The sequence below is a fragment of the Lycium ferocissimum genome, chromosome 12, assembly GCF_029784015.1.
Source record: "Lycium ferocissimum isolate CSIRO_LF1 chromosome 12, AGI_CSIRO_Lferr_CH_V1, whole genome shotgun sequence".
Classification (NCBI taxonomy): Eukaryota; Viridiplantae; Streptophyta; class Magnoliopsida; order Solanales; family Solanaceae; genus Lycium; species Lycium ferocissimum.
In genome coordinates, this window is record NC_081353.1 from 45744256 (window position 1) to 45760129 (window position 15874).

The window sequence follows — 15874 nt, forward strand, 5'->3', positions numbered from 1 at the left end:
AATTTGATTAGATTATCAAATCTTTTATTTCTCATATAAGAATTCTTGAATGTTCAATTATACTGGACATGGGTCTTTTTTCCGGAGGTTTACGGCCATTATGTGGCATAGGAGTTATATCCCTTACGAAAGTTAATAGTATACCACCTTGACAATGAAGTAATTGCTGTTATTACTTATTTGCACTAACAATAATTATAATACACTAGTGTCAATAATTTCTATTATATTTAATCACAGAGAGTATTCCTTTATATGACTTGACTTGTAATTAGAATAATAATTATTGTTAATTAATTGCTATTATTTGCACTAACGTGATAACGTAAGTGCCTTCCTCAGTAATGACTAGACAAAGGTTCACGTGGCTCCTTAGTATAAATATGGAACACATGGTTAATAAATTGGTGTATGAGAGCATTTAGTTCAAGATTCAAACACGTCAAAGAGAAAGTAAAAAAAAAAAAATGTGTTCATTGCCTAATAATGAGAGCATCTGCATCGAGCTGCCACAGTTGCAACTCGATGTTGATGATACTAATGGAAGGCATCAGAGAACTCAGTGGCTACTGAATTCTCCAGAGCCACCAAGTTTTTGCAATGAGCTCAAAGAATCTGTTTTGCCACAAAAAAACAATTTTTTTCGTTCAAACTCAAAGCCATGCAGAGCTGGGGTTTTTTCATTCTTGCAAGGGTTATTTCCAATCCTTAGTTGGGGAAGGAATTATAAAGCTACCATGTTCAAGCATGATTTGTTGTCTGGCTTAACTCTTGCTAGTCTCTGCATTCCTCAGGTATAGCAAATAAAGATATGGTTTCAATTCTTGAGTTGCGTGTGTGCGACCGGTTCATCAATTAATATTCTTAATCTGTTAGAAAGAGCACACTTTTATTTACTTAATAACGTCTTCGGTTCTCTCATGTGCGTGCCTGATTATGCAAGACCTCTTCTTGTTCTGATACCATGTTGTTTGTACAAGAATATTTCTAACGGCTTGCCTTTTAGATGAGATGGTCACACGATTTAACACTATTATATATGTTCCTTGCAGTTTTTGTAATGTTGAATTTAATAAGTATACTTCTTGCAGAGTATAGGATATGCTAATCTTGCAAACCTTGATCCTCAATATGGCTTATGTAAGTTCCAAATCCAGTTGTAGCTTCTTTTTCTCGTCTCCTTTTTTGGTTGGGTTTCTTTATGTTTAGCTTATATCTTTTTTCATTTTTATATCTTTTAGACACTAGTGTTGTTCCACCATTGATATATGCTGTTATGGGGAGTTCGCGAGAGCTCGCTATTGGCCCTGTTGCTGTTGTATCGCTACTGCTTTCTGCAATGATTACAGAAATCGTAGATCCTACAGTTGATCCTATTGCTTATACGAGCCTTGTTTTTACTGTCACTTTTTTCGCCGGAATATTCCAGGCTGCATTTGGCCTATTAAGGTAAAATTTTCTTATAAAATGTTGAAAAGGTTGTCCTTTTGAAATATATAAGTTTTAATTTTGATGTATGTGCAGGTTGGGATTTCTTGTAGATTTTCTTTCACATGCTGCTATAGTTGGATTCATGGGAGGTGCAGCTATCATTATTGGTCTTCAACAATTAAAGGGTCTAATTGGAATTACTCACTTTACTAACAAAACTGATGTGGTGTCTGTGCTTAAAGCTGTTTTCAGATCATTTCATGATGAGGCAGTAAGTTTCTGGTTTTCTTTTTAGGACTTTTTTCATTTTTGGCCCGTCGGCCAAAATTAATTGCGGGCGTTAGCCAAAATATACAAAACCTATACACTGATTATACATATATTACATGTATATTTATGTATATTATGTGTATAAGTATACTTGATATATAAAAGCTATACATTTGCTGGCTATTTTGTAAATTAGATCACCGAAAGGCATTGGACTGTAATTATCTCTTTTTTTTTTTTTTTTTTTTTAATTTGTCTTTCACTTTTTCATCTTATTCTCTGCTTACTGATTGCTATTGGACTTATTTCAGTTGTCTCCTCTGAATTTTATACTTGGTTGTTCATTCCTCATCTTCATCCTAGTAACCAGATTTATAGTAAGTAATAAGGTCTACGCGTTTTTCATCGATCTATTTTGGCGATTTTTTACTGTTTCATTTATTAATCTATTGGCCACTTGAAATACTTGCAGGGTAAAAGGAATAAGAAACTATTCTGGCTACCAGCTATTGCTCCTTTGTTATCAGTGATAGTATCCACCTTGATGGTTTATTTAACAAAGGCTGATCAACATGGAGTTAAAATTGTAAAACACTTCAAAGGGGGTTTGAATCCAAGTTCAGTTCATCAATTACAGTTCAATGGTCCACACCTTGGAGAAGTCGCGAAAATTGGACTAATTACTGCTCTCGTGGCTCTAACTGTCGGTCCCTACTCTTTTTTCTCCCTCGTTTTATTTCCTAATAATCAGTAAATTTGGAGGATTCTTAATGCGGAAATGGTCTTGGTTTTCCTCAGGAAGCCATTGCTGTTGGACGATCTTTCGCTTCGATGAATGGCTATCATCTTGATGGGAACAAAGAAATGGTAGCCATGGGTTTTATGAACATTGTGGGATCTTTAACTTCTTGCTATACAGCAACTGGTGAATTCTCAATGCTTTAATTTTTCTTAATATACAGTCAAATGTTTGTATAGCAACGTCGTTTGTTCCCAATTTTGTTGGCTGTTATAGCGAAATGTTGTTATAGAGAAACAAAACATGACAGATCGGTTCAAAAGAAAACATGACTATTATAGTGATATGTTGTTATAAAGGATGGATGTTATAGAGTGGTCTGACTATATTATATGATAAGTCATAACAAATTCTGATATAGTAAGTTTTGCTAATGATTGTTACAGGTTCATTTTCAAGGACAGCTGTGAATTTCAGTGCAGGATGTGAAACTGTGTTATCAAACATAGTTATGGCAATCACGGTTTTCATATCCCTGGAATTGTTAACCAAGCTTTTATACTACACTCCACTAGCTATCCTTGCATCGGTTATCTTATCCGCGCTTCCTGGATTGATCGACATAAATGAAGCGTATCATATCTGGAAAGTGGACAAGATGGACTTTATTGTTTGCATTGGTGCCTTCTTTGGAGTAATGTTTGTATCTGTCGAAATTGGCCTTCTAGTTGCGGTAATTAAAGTCTCTGTCTGTCTGGATTTACAATAATTTACTCAAAATTATATTAGAAAACAACTTGCATTAAACAAATGTTATACTTGTCCCCTCAAACAAACATCTTGTGACTCACATGTAAGTAGTCTAATTAAATAAAAGAAATGCCAAAAAAATGGATAACCCTCTGAGTCATTTGTGGGTTCCATGCTAAAATGGAATTTTGGCTCTTGTCCTTAAAAAATTAGAAGACTCATGTCAACTCTCTGGTCATCTGTCTTTTTCATTGCAACTTGAAACTAAACAAAGAGTAAAAACATCATCCATGGAAAATCAAATCACTAATACCTGATTGATAGTATAATTTTAGTAATGTGTATTTGGTGTATTGCAGGTTAGCATTTCATTTGCTAGAATAATACTGGACACGATTCAAGCAAGTACAGAAGTACAAGGAAGACTTCCTGGGACAACAGACACGTTTTGTGACATTACACAATATCCGGGAGCCACTAGAACTTCAGGCATCTTGATCATCAGAATCAACTCTGGTTCACTTTGTTTTGCAAATGCTACTTCCATAAGAGAAAGGTATATAATTATATAACTCAAGCACTTTTCCAGGTGAAAATTAAGGAAATAGAAAAGAAATAAACGTAAAGCCTACTTAATTGTCACTTATTTTGTAACTTTGTTTCCAGGGTGCTGAAATTGGTGACACACACAGATGATAGTGAGGAGAACACAAAGGAAAAGGTTCATTTTTTGGTTCTTGACATATCCAGTAAGTTTCATCACTAGTAGAATTTCCAAATGCTCTTCTTCTTGTTTTCTATTTTTTCCCCAGTTTGTTGTAAATAATAAGAATATCTTGATTTCATTGGTTTGCAGATGTAATGAGTGTGGATACATCAGGAATAGTGATGTTAGAAGAGCTGCACAGGGAATTGGTTTCACAAAGCATACAAGTCAGTTTCTCATATTTTTTCTCAAACTTATGCCAGAATCATACAAAGAGTTTATCTTATAGTACACACTAATAATTGTATCTAACAAGGGGAGCCATTAAGTAAAAGTAAAGTTGCCTCCGTCTAACCTATAGGTCAGGGGTTCAAGCCGTAAAATTAGTATGCATGCAGGGTACTGGCTACACTACACCCCCTTGGGGAGCGGCTCTTCCGCATGGATGCGGGATGCTTCGTGCACCAGGCTGACCTTTTACATTAATAATGTCTAGATTGTTATAATATTAGTTGTAGCATGTTATCTTACTTTTAGGTTACTAATTCTACTTATTACCTACGTGCAATTACCTGTTTATACTAACCTTCATGGTGTCTTTTTCCATTCTTTTTTGCAGTTAACCATAGCTAACCCAAGATTAAGAGTCATTAACAAAATGAAGACAGCAAAATGTTTCGATAAACTAGGAAAAGAATGGATTTTCCTTACTATTGGTGATGCTGTAGATGCCTGCTCGAGTCTCAAAATAGCTGATCATAGCTCTACCAATTGTTGACATCTTATGTTATTCATGTTTAATTTCCTGTGTATATAAAGCATTGAGAGCAAAGAATGGAGCCACCAATTATGTATTTTATGATATTTATAAAGATAAAAAACAATCTTGAAGGATTATACTCTGTCATGAAATTTGGTTAATCCGAAGAATAAGAGGAAGAAATAATCATGGGTTTGGCAAAAAGAAGATTTTCCTCGTTAGGAGTATCTCTAAAAAAAATATTCAATACCCTAACACACAATATCCTGGAAAATTTTCAAAAAAAAAAAAAAAAAAGAAAAGAAAAGAAAATCAAAGCCCAAAACATAAATACTAATGTTTTTAAACTTTTCTAACAACATCACTTTGTTTAAATTCACTTTTAACAGGGGAAGGAGGGATCGCGTGCTTTGTTTGATGTTTGTCAAAACTGAATACAGATTAGATAATTTTAATAAATAAGTACAAATTAAATGACGGTATGCAAATATGTATCCTTGAAATTTTTACCTTTCAATTGGTTAAACTATACGGCATTGTAAATGTGATAACTAAAACATAAAGGTTCATCTCCATACTTCCTCAATTCCATTTTTAAGTTGCTTGAGTTAGTGGTCAAAAACATACTTGAACTATCACTCTTTTGCGAGTTTCAGATCACAACTATCAGATGTTTCCTTTTCCTACCTAAACAATCACCATCTATCTATTAAATCATACCTCAACTATCAGTTGTTCCCTTTTTCTACCTGATAAAACACACCTCAACTATCAATTGTTCCCTTCTCCTACTTGATAGGGCTTAGGGTCTTCGAGTAGGAAAAAGGAACAGCTGATAGTTGAAGTGTGTTTTAATACATAAATTGTGACAATTCAAGTAGGAAAAAGGAATAGCTGATAGTTGGGATGTGAAAATCGCTAAAAAACGATAGTTCAAGTGTTGTTTTTTTTTTTTTAAACTATTATCTTTTAATTTTATCGATCAATTTGACACAGTTTTCGTGATGCATTGTCCCCTAACTCTTTAGTTACTTCCTTGCCTTTTTTCAATCTACTTATCCAATTTTCAGAAAATAATTCTGCATGTTCATTAAACTAGATAATAGTGATGAAAATAATTTAAATTTTGATTTCCAAAAGTTAAAATATTTATTGTAATTTGATAGCCAACTTTTATAAACTTGACCATCAAAACCAACTTAGGGTCAAAAATGCCCTTAAGCTATTCAGAATTGAACAAAAATGCCTTCCATTAATAGTTTTGTCTAAAAACGCCCCTGTTGTTAATAATTTGACTAAAACATGCCCCTATTGTTACTTAAATGGAAAATGCACTTTTCCTAATAAACATGTTGTTTCTTTTCTTTTTAAACACATTCTTTTCTAGTAAAAATATTATTTTTAAGAAATCCTTTTCGTGTTTCTTTTCTTTTAAAATTTTCAAAAGCGGGAAGTAAACTTTCTTCTTCTTAATCTCATTTTATTAATTTAAATAAAATAACCCCGCATACTTTTTTAACTAATAATATAGGTCATATATATAAGATCGTAGTAACCCTATCATTAATTTTCATTTAGATAATAATAAATTCTTTTTTCTAATAAGGAGATATTTTATTTCTCAATCTTTTCTGAACTGAAGTTGATAAACATTTGCTAATATATTCCCTGGTTTTAAAGTTAAAAGAAGGTCAACAATAACTCAACGATATATTAAAGATATTTTATAATTTGAAGCAATGTAATCAATTTCTGTGTTTATGGCATTATAGTTGTTGTATCATACTTTAAAACTAGACATTATATTAGCAAATGCTTATCTTTCTTCAATTAGGGAAAGATTAAGAAATAAAAATATTTCCTATTTTATTAGAATTTTTTTATTGTTATTTAAATGAAGATTAATGATGGGTTAGGGTTACAATGATTTAATATATATAACCTATATTATTAGTCAAAAAAGTACATCGGATTAATTTATTTTAATTGATAAAATGAGATTAAGAAGAAGAAAATTACTTCTCACTTTTTTATTAGTTAAAAGATTTTAAAAGAGAAGAAATAAGGAAAGGGTTTTTTATAAACAATATTTTTATTAGGAAAAGAACATGTTTAAAAAATCATAAACAATATGTTTATTAGGAAACGACATTTTTACCCAAACTATTAATAGCAAAAACAACAACATACCCAGTATAGTTAACAACAGCATATCCAGTATAGTCCCACAAGTGGGGTTTTGGGAGGGTAGAGTGTACGCAGACCTTACCCCTACATTTAGAGGTAGAGAGGTTGTTTCCGATAGACCTTCGGCTCAAAAAAGCAACTCCAAACAGGCAGGAAAAAAAAATAACGGAAGTGAAGAAGCCATGTTAAACATACGAAAAAAGAACAGTAACTACAAGCAGTACAAGAAACAATAGATAATAACAAACATCGAATGGCAAGAAACTAAATGAGTAATACTACAACTACTAGCGAGACAACACTCTACTACCTACAAGCCTTCTACCCCAATCAGTGTCCTCCACAACCTCCCCAAACTATTAACAGTAGGGACATTTTTGGACCAATCAATGGAGGACACTGTTGTTCACTTTCACACAGTCTAAAAGCATTTTTCACCCTTTTCCGATTTTAAAATCATAGAATTATCGAAATAGCCTCATAAATATCCCCTAGCTTATGAAAAAAGGCTCATAAATACCCTCCTTCCACCTTTGAGTCTAAGAATACCCTTAAGATTTGTTTTAGGGCTCAAACATACTCTTCAAACTAATAGATCAAATTTGACTCTTTAAAAAGCGATGTGGCATGTTTTAATTCAGAATAATTAAAGGGATAATAGCATTTGGTCCCTCAGTTATTGATGAATTATGATTTTGTCCTTGTAATATCTAATGAAGCATATTTCACCTTCAATGAATCAAAATGTGTGTTTCTGGTCCTTGTATGTAAGAAGGATGTTGTATTTGAACTACTTTTAGAACATTATTACCGACAAATATGGAGTAGCAATACAAGTTTAACATAACAAATGGGTAATTAAGTGATGAAATGACTAACAATTATGAAAAAAATTATGAATATTCACAAGCAAAGGGATCAAAAGTGCACAGTTCAATTAATTAGAGGCTAAATATGTTTAGTCAGATATCAGCAAGACTAAAATTAGAATTTATCAAAAATAATTGAAGGACAAAAAATGCTATTAACCCACAATTAAAACCCACCCAAGTTGAAAGCCCAAACCTGCGGCTGACCCGACCCGTTCTCACCTCCAAAATTAAAGCGAAACATTCTTTTTCTCCTCATTAGAAATTAGAACTCATCGATCTGGGGCACCTGTGATTAAATGATACGTTCAAGGTAAGTTCCTTCCTCTTCTTTTTAGTGCTTTCGTTTCTCAAAATTCTCCATTAAATTTAAGCTTTGTTATTTTTCCATCAGTTGCATTTCCAAAATTTGTTTTCCAACCTTTTATCAAGAGTATACATTTTTGTACTGTTAATTCTCAAAATGGGAAAAGATAACTTTGCTTGTGAGAAGACAATTTCTACTCTCATAATAAATAAAATATTATTTATAAAATTCCTCATATGATGAATATAATTTAAAGCATATCCAAAAAAGTAGTAATAACAATAACTACCCGAAATCATACTTATCAAAATTTTTACCAAAAATTCTCACTTAAAAGTTAATATTTACCATATCAAAACAATTTATAATGATTTCAAAATTTATCAAATTCATTGGGTATTTCTAAATTTCGATCCGTAAAATGTTGCCAACATTCTGAATTTCAACGAAAATTGTTGTCTTCCATTCGTTTAACCTCCAATCCTTACGAAACCTCTTTAACACTATTTTAAACCATTTATATCCTTATGAATGATATTTGTCCTCCGAGTTCACATAGATTAGCTATGAAGCATATGAATGTAAAGGTACTGGGTGTTCATGGGTCGGGTTGGGTCGGTTTTTGGTTAAACCAAAATCAAAACAATTTAGTCGATTTTTAATTATTAAAACCAAACCAAACAAAATATAATAAATATCCATAAATTTTGTTCTTTGTCAGTTTGGTTCGATTTTTAAGAAACTTATTGGCATTTTTCTGTTTCATTTTTTTATACTATTAGGAATGACTTTTCCAATATATAATCCGTTATTATCCTTTTATTGGGGAAGCTATAATTGTCACAAGCCGACGAGGAGTATGACGGGCTCCGCCCCGTGGGCCGGAGACCACCTAACTTAACGGTTACTTTAAACATCATATACCGTAATTCAAAGAATACCTGCACGCAGAAAAGACCCAACATAGAAATATCCAATAATCCAACATCTCTCTACATAAGAGAGCCGACAAGGTCGCTACAACATCACGAGTATCATAAAGCCAGCAAGGCTAACAGGATAGTATCACAGACCAAAACAATGTCAACATGGCCATATACAATACTTACATACCCCACTGTGTCCATGAGCCTCTACGAGTGTACATATAAACATCTATTACACTAGCAGATAAGTACCAAAGATAGCAAGTACGGAGTAGTGGCACTTGCTGACACTACTGAAGTTGGAAAATCCTACTGCGATCGCTCCGCAATAACCCTATTAGAGCCTGCAGCACGAAATGCAGCGTCCCATGCAATGAGACGTCAGTACGGATAAAAGTACTGAGTATGTAAGGCTGGAAGCAATAACATAAGTAGGACGGGAATATAAATAGAGTAGAGGTAACCTGTCATCTGAGAACTTACAATATGCAATGCATGAATCTTAACACCATAGGTAAGTAAGCACATGTATATAGGTATGTATATAATATAAGTGTTAGTGCTGCGGAACGTGCAGCCCGATCCATATACGTTAGTGCCGAGGAACGTACGGCCCGATTCATATATATCACATGTTAGTGCCAAGGAACGTACGGCCCGATCTATAAATATAATATGTTAGTGTCGAGGAACGTACGGCCCGATCCATAAATATCACATGTTAGTGCCGAGGAACGTACGACCGATCTATAAATATAATATGTTAGTGCCGAGGAACGTACGTCCCGATCCATAAATATCACATGTTAGTGCCGAGGAACGTACGACCTGATCCATAAATATAATATGTTAGATATACATAATGTAAATAGCGTGCATGAAAGCTACAACTTTATCGGAGTGACGTAAGGTCGGTAGCCCCCGATTTATATTATGGAATTTGTGTCGAATCCAAAGAAATAACTTAACGATGACAAACATGATAACATTCCAAGAATCAGTCAAATAACTAAGACGTTAAGAGTTGAGCTACATGTCATAGGAATGGAGTAAATTTTATTATGGAACGTTCATATTCATGCTCTAGTTGGATTCGTGCCAAAGAAAGAGAGAAACGAACACCTTACGTACCTTATTCGTCAAGTCACCACTTAAAGTATCCTTTACTCCGATGCTCGCACTTCACCCAAGCCTATATAGCGAGGAACATATCTTTAATCCTACTTCCATCATATTCCTATCTCAACTTAGATGTACGGTTACGAAAATTTAGGTAGCATTTCCCCTATATTATCTACTTCCTCCAAATACCAAAACAACTCCCAAACAATACCAACAACATCGACAACAATATCATCAAGATTCTACAAGATAAATGTGCACAATTTCATCCAAAACTTTCTTCAAACCTCAATCCATACGCCAACAATACCAACGCAATAATTATAACTCTTATTCTCGTAAATATTCCTAAATCAATATTAATAAAAAGAGATTCATACCTTACTTTTGCTAGAATAGAAAAATCTTCAATGTTTACTTGAATCCAAGTCAACTCCAACACAAAACAAAACTATAATCGCGACTATACGTTACCCGGACCTCGATTAATACTCCGTCACTTGAAAATTATGTAAAATCCTTACTTTGTGGTGTATATAAGCTCTCCTATGTTGGTTGAGCTTTCTAGAATATTTGGGAAATTTATTATGGAGAAAAAGAGGGGTTTTAGCCCTTATATAGTGGGTTAGAGTCGGTTGGCACGATGGCAATGGCATACGCCCGCCTAACTTGTAATGTCGATAATTCTCTACTCCGATATCGTATCGATGAGCGGTTTATTGCGTTGGAAACTAGACTTTATGAATTTCAATTTAGGCTTTTATTTCAATTCAAAAATCCTCGTATACCATAAGATATTCCTTCCTCAAGTAGGGCCAAAGTTACCCCTCCTATTTCCTTCAAAATCCAACAAACTTAATTTCCTTGATTCACTTGCCCTCCAATCCTTCCGCAGCTTATTATATAAACTTAAACCCTCATAAACATAAGATAAGCACATCTAATCTCATATACCTCCTAAAGGGTAACTCGAATCTCGACATACGAAACTACAGGGTGTAACATTCTCCCTCCCTTTTAAAAACATTCATCCTTAAATGTTGGAATACTTAAGGGATAATCATACATTTCAAATTTTACGGAACTTTAATAAATTATCTTTTACAATTGGGGCACTGCTAATTTCCTGCTTATCACAACTTCCCATTTATATGTCTACCGTACTCAACGACATATAAATATGCAGTAATTAGAATGATATTTCCCATCACAATGATTCTCAAGGGACTAAATATGACTTTTACCTTGTAAGTGATTTGCGGATAAAGCAACATCTTGTAAAGATTCCTCCGGAATAGTATCATCTGTGGGTGGAATAAATGGGTATACTTGGACTTCATTTCCGTTTCAGCTTCCCACGTCATCTCTTCCCTATCTTTACTCCTCCATAGAACCTTTATTGAAGCCATCTCTTTATTTCTGAGTCTGCGGACTTGTCGATCAAGAATAGCAATTGGTTCTTCCTCATATGTCAGATTTTCTGTAACTTGTATATCGTCAACAGGTATGATTTTGGAGGGATCTCCAATACATTTCCTCAGCATGGACATATGAAAAACTGGATGAACCGCTTGCAGTTCTGATGGCAGCCTTAACTCATAAGCCACCTGGCCTACCTTTCGGACAATCTTATAAGGTCTGATATATCGGGGACTGAGCTTCCCTTTCTTACCAAATCGCATCACACCTTTCATAGGTGATATTTTCAGAAACACCCAATCGCCTACCTGAAATTCCAATTCTCATCGTCGTACATCAGCATAAGATTTATGACGACTCTGAGCTGTGCGTAATCATTCCTGGATAAGCTCTACCTTTTCAATAGCCTGATGGACAAGGTCTGGCCCGAATAAGCTTGCTTCTCCGACTTCAAACCATCCGGCAAGAGACCTACACTTCCTGCTATATAAATCCTCATACGGAGCCATTTTGATAGTGGCATGATAGCTATTGTTATAAGCAAACTCTATCAGAGGCAAATGATCATCCCAACTCCCTTGGAAATCCAGTACACAGGCTCGTAACATATCTTTCAAAGTCTGAATAGTCCGCTCAGCCTGACCGTCTAACTGCGGATGAAAAGCCGTACTAAGATTTACTCGAGTCCCAAGGCTTTCCTGAAAAGATTTCTAGAACTTTGCCGTAAACTGAGCGCCTCTGTTTGAAATAATTGACATCGGAACGCCATGAAGACGTATAATCTCCTTAAGATATAACTTAGCATAATCTTCAGCAGCATAGGTAGATCTTAATGGCAAGAAATGGGCTGATTTAGTTAACCTATCAACGATCACCCAAATAGAATCGAATTTGCGACGAGAACGGGGCAATCCCGTGATAAAATCCATATTAATCACTTCCCACTTCCACGCTGGGATCTCCATTTCTTGCAGTAAGCCACTGGGTTTCTGATGTTCGATCTTTACCTATTGGCAAGTCGGGCATTGAGCTTCGAAGTTAACAATATCTTTCTTCATACCATCCCACCAATAAAAGCCCTTGAGATCATGATACATCTTGGTGGGTTCGGGATGGATTGAATACCGGGAGTAATGAAATTCTGGCATGATCTTGTCCTGAAGCCGCTTACATTTGGAATGCACAACCGGCCTTGATATTTGAGAACCCCATTTGAATCCAATTCAAAGGCTGAGATCCGATTTTATTGCACTCCATCCTTAATGCTAGCTAAAACTGGATCCTCACTCTGCTGAGTCTTTACATCCGATGCAAGGGTCGATTGGTATATATTTTGTAAGGTAATCCAGTGTTTTCTGAACCCAGTAGGCGAACTCCCAAATTTGCCAAACGATAAAGCTCTCTAGTCATTTCCAACTTTTCCACTGGCACATACAATAGGCTACCTATTGACTTGCGACTTAGAGCATCAGCAATAACATTAGCTTTGCCGGGGTGATACAAAATCTCAGCATCATAATCCTTCAGCAATTCGAGCCACCTTCGTTGCCTCAAATTCAATTCCTTTTGCCTAAATATATATTGAAGGCTTTTATGGTCCGTATAGATATCAACATGAACTCTATATAAATAGTGTCACCATATCTTTAGAGCGTGAATCACTGCCGCCAGCTTTAGATCATAGATTGGATAATTTTGGTCATGTTTCCGTAGTTGTCGGGAGGCATAAGCAATCACCTTACCATTTTGCATCAATACACATCCCAGGCCGGTGCGTGACGCATCACAGTATACAGTGTAACCCTCGGTGCCTTCTGGAAGGGTGAAGACAGGAGCATATGTCAACTTGTCTTTCAATTTCTGGAAACTCTGCTCACATGCTTCTGACTATTAAAACTTGGCCCCTTTCTGAGTTAATTTTGTAAGGGGAGCTGCTATAGAAGAAAATCCTTCCACAAATCTCCGATAATACCCCACAAGACCCAAGAAACTTTGGATTTCTGAAGCTGTTGTTGGGGCCAATTCTTAACGGCTTCGACCTTCCGATCATCAACTTTAATACCCTCATCAGACACAATATGGCCTAGAAAAGCCACTGAAGTCAGCCAGAATTCACATTTGGAAAATTTCGCGTACAACCTTTGATCTCGCAATGTTTGCAACACCTTTCGGAGATGATCATCATTTTCCATTTCTGAACGAGAATATACCAAGATATCGTCAATGACTACAATAACAGAAACATCCAAGAAGGGCTGGAATACTGTGTTCATTAATTCCATAAACGGCGCAGGAGCATTGGTCAGTCCAAAAGACATAACTAAGAATTCAAAATGCCCGTATCTCGTTCAGAAAGCTGTCTTTGGAATATCTTCTCCTTTTACATGTAATTGATGATACCCTGACCTTAAGTCAATCTTCGAGAAGCATTTGGCCCCCTGTAGCTGGTCAAACAAATCATCAATTCTAGGCAACAAATATTTGTTCTTGATAGTTACCTTATTCAATTGTTGATAGTCGATACACATTCTTAGTGAACCATCATTCTTTCACACAAATAACACCGGCGCTCCTCACGGAGACGTGCTAGGCCTAATGAAGCCCTTACCCTGCAAGTCCTGCAATTGCACCTTTAATTCATGCAATTCAGCAGGGGACATGCGATAGGGTGGAATAGAGATGGGTTAAGTGTCCGGATACACGTCAATAGCAAATTCAATTTCCCTTTCGGGAAGGAGGCCTGGCAATTCATCGGGAAATATGTCCTGAAATTCATTAACTACAGGAACAGATTGTAAAGTCGGCGGTTCGGCTTCGGTGCTTCTAACTCAAACCAAATGATAAATATAGCCTTTGGAAATCATTTTCCGTGCCTTAAGGTAGGAAATAAACCTACCCTTTGGAGTCGGAGTATTACCCTTCCATTTGAGGACTAACTCACCCGGAAACTGAAATTTCACAGTTTTGGACCAACATTCCACATTGGCATAGCAAGAGGCTAGCCAATCCATACCCATAATAGCGTCAAAGTCCACCATTTCTAGCTCCACTAAATCAGCTAAAATTTCACGACCACATATCGTAACCACACACTTGCGATAAATTTGCCTCGCAACAACGGGTCCTTCGACTGGAGTACAAACTAAGAAAGGCTTAGACAAAGATTCGGGCTTAATACCAAACTTATCAGCAATATAAGGAGTGATATAGGATAGTGTGGAACCCGGGTCAATCAACGCATAAACATCATAGAAACAGATGGATAAAATACCTGTCATAATATCCAGGGATGACTCAAGATCCTGCCGCCCGGTAAGTGCATAAATACGATTTTGGCTGCTACCGGAACCTGCCACCTGACCTCTTCCCCTGCCTATACTAGCTGGAACTAAAGAACCTTGTCCGGGAGTGCGAACAGAAGATGAAGAGACTGCGATCGAACTTATTGGCTGTGCCGGACCACCTTCACCGCGAGTCGGACAGTCCCGCATAATATGACCAGGCTGCCCACAAGAATAACACACCCCATGCCCTGGCGGCACTGACTAAAGTGGCCCTTACCACACTAATCACAACGGGGCAGTGGGGGCCTTGCCTGACTCGATTCTCCCCTGTAAGAAGGGGCTGACGCTCTCAAGCTCTGGCCCAGTCTAGAATAAGTGAGTCGATCATAGTGTCGCTCCGGAACCGAAGAAGTGCGGCCGATCGCCGCGGGCCGATCTTCTAAGAATAGGGCCTATAAATCACACGACCTATTTTCACTAAGTCGTGCGGGCACCTACCTTTCCGCCTCGGTAGGCGAACCCTTATTCCAACAATCAAAAATATATAAATAAAGCGGAAGAAGATAAAATAACGTAAGTCTCACGATAATAATATAAAGAAATATAGAAATAATGAGAATCCAACCCCGATGTACCGGTCGTCATACAAGAGCATCTAACTAAATACTATAAGTCTGACTCATAATAATACATAGTAGCCTAAAAGATCATGTCCCAGAATGAAACAAGACATAAGGATAAAAAGAGTCATCGGCATCGATCGTCCTCATGCTCATCCTGAAGGACTCGAATCAGAAATCCTCGAATATTAGCCACGAAGAGTAGAAATCGATCTCGGTGGTACTCGCATTCATAAAAGAATGCGACAAGTGTAGTGTAGGTACAAACAACGAATGTTGGTAGGTATCATAGGCCGACTAAGACTAGATAACGTATATAAAGGCAACAAGCAAGAAAAACATATAAACCAACAAGTACAAGTCAATATGAATCCATATCCACAGAACAAGTCATCTTTTATGTTATAGCATCTAAACCCAATTGTGCCAAGTCTTAGTATAATCAATCCGAATCATTACATCACAGTAGTATCACAACAATCAA

The 15874-nt window shown here is 36.1% G+C and overlaps 2 protein-coding genes across 2 annotated transcripts; one reads left to right on the forward strand and one right to left on the reverse strand.

The window, feature by feature from the left end:
• Positions 1 to 441: 441 nt before the first annotated feature.
• LOC132039782 (low affinity sulfate transporter 3-like) lies at positions 442 to 4780 on the forward strand. Its single transcript, XM_059430303.1, has 12 exons — positions 442 to 794; positions 1092 to 1140; positions 1242 to 1449; positions 1525 to 1702; positions 2013 to 2078; positions 2174 to 2404; positions 2500 to 2626; positions 2887 to 3173; positions 3550 to 3746; positions 3857 to 3939; positions 4047 to 4123; positions 4516 to 4780. The coding sequence occupies exons 1-12, from the start codon at positions 468 to 470 to the stop codon at positions 4672 to 4674; spliced, it is 1989 nt and encodes a 662-aa protein (XP_059286286.1). The 5' UTR covers positions 442 to 467; the 3' UTR covers positions 4675 to 4780.
• A 6420-nt stretch (positions 4781 to 11200) lies between these two features.
• LOC132039363 (uncharacterized) lies at positions 11201 to 11995 on the reverse strand. Its single transcript, XM_059429858.1, has 2 exons — positions 11882 to 11995; positions 11201 to 11674 (listed from the first exon to the last, which is right to left on the reverse strand). Exons 1-2 carry the CDS (start codon positions 11993 to 11995, stop codon positions 11201 to 11203), a joined length of 588 nt encoding a protein of 195 aa, XP_059285841.1.
• Between the last annotated feature and the right edge of the window lie 3879 nt (positions 11996 to 15874).

What these genes read in the sequence shown, in the direction of transcription:
- LOC132039782 (XM_059430303.1), top strand. Translation starts at nt 468, where the DNA reads ATGTGTTCATTGCCTAATAATGAGAGCATCTGCATCGAGCTGCCACAG. An exon ending in TGATCCTCAATATGGCTTAT is followed by an intron (nt 1,141 to 1,241) that starts GTAAGTTCCAAA and finishes TATATCTTTTAG; the next exon opens with ACACTAGTGTTGTTCCACCA. An exon ending in CTGCTCTCGTGGCTCTAACT is followed by an intron (nt 2,405 to 2,499) that starts GTCGGTCCCTAC and finishes GGTTTTCCTCAG; the next exon opens with GAAGCCATTGCTGTTGGACG.
- LOC132039363 (XM_059429858.1), bottom strand. Translation starts at nt 11,995, where the DNA reads ATGGCTCCGTATGAGGATTTATATAGCAGGAAGTGTAGGTCTCTTGCC. An exon ending in TCCATCAGGCTATTGAAAAG is followed by an intron (nt 11,675 to 11,881) that starts GTAGAGCTTATC and finishes AAGGTAGGCCAG; the next exon opens with GTGGCTTATGAGTTAAGGCT.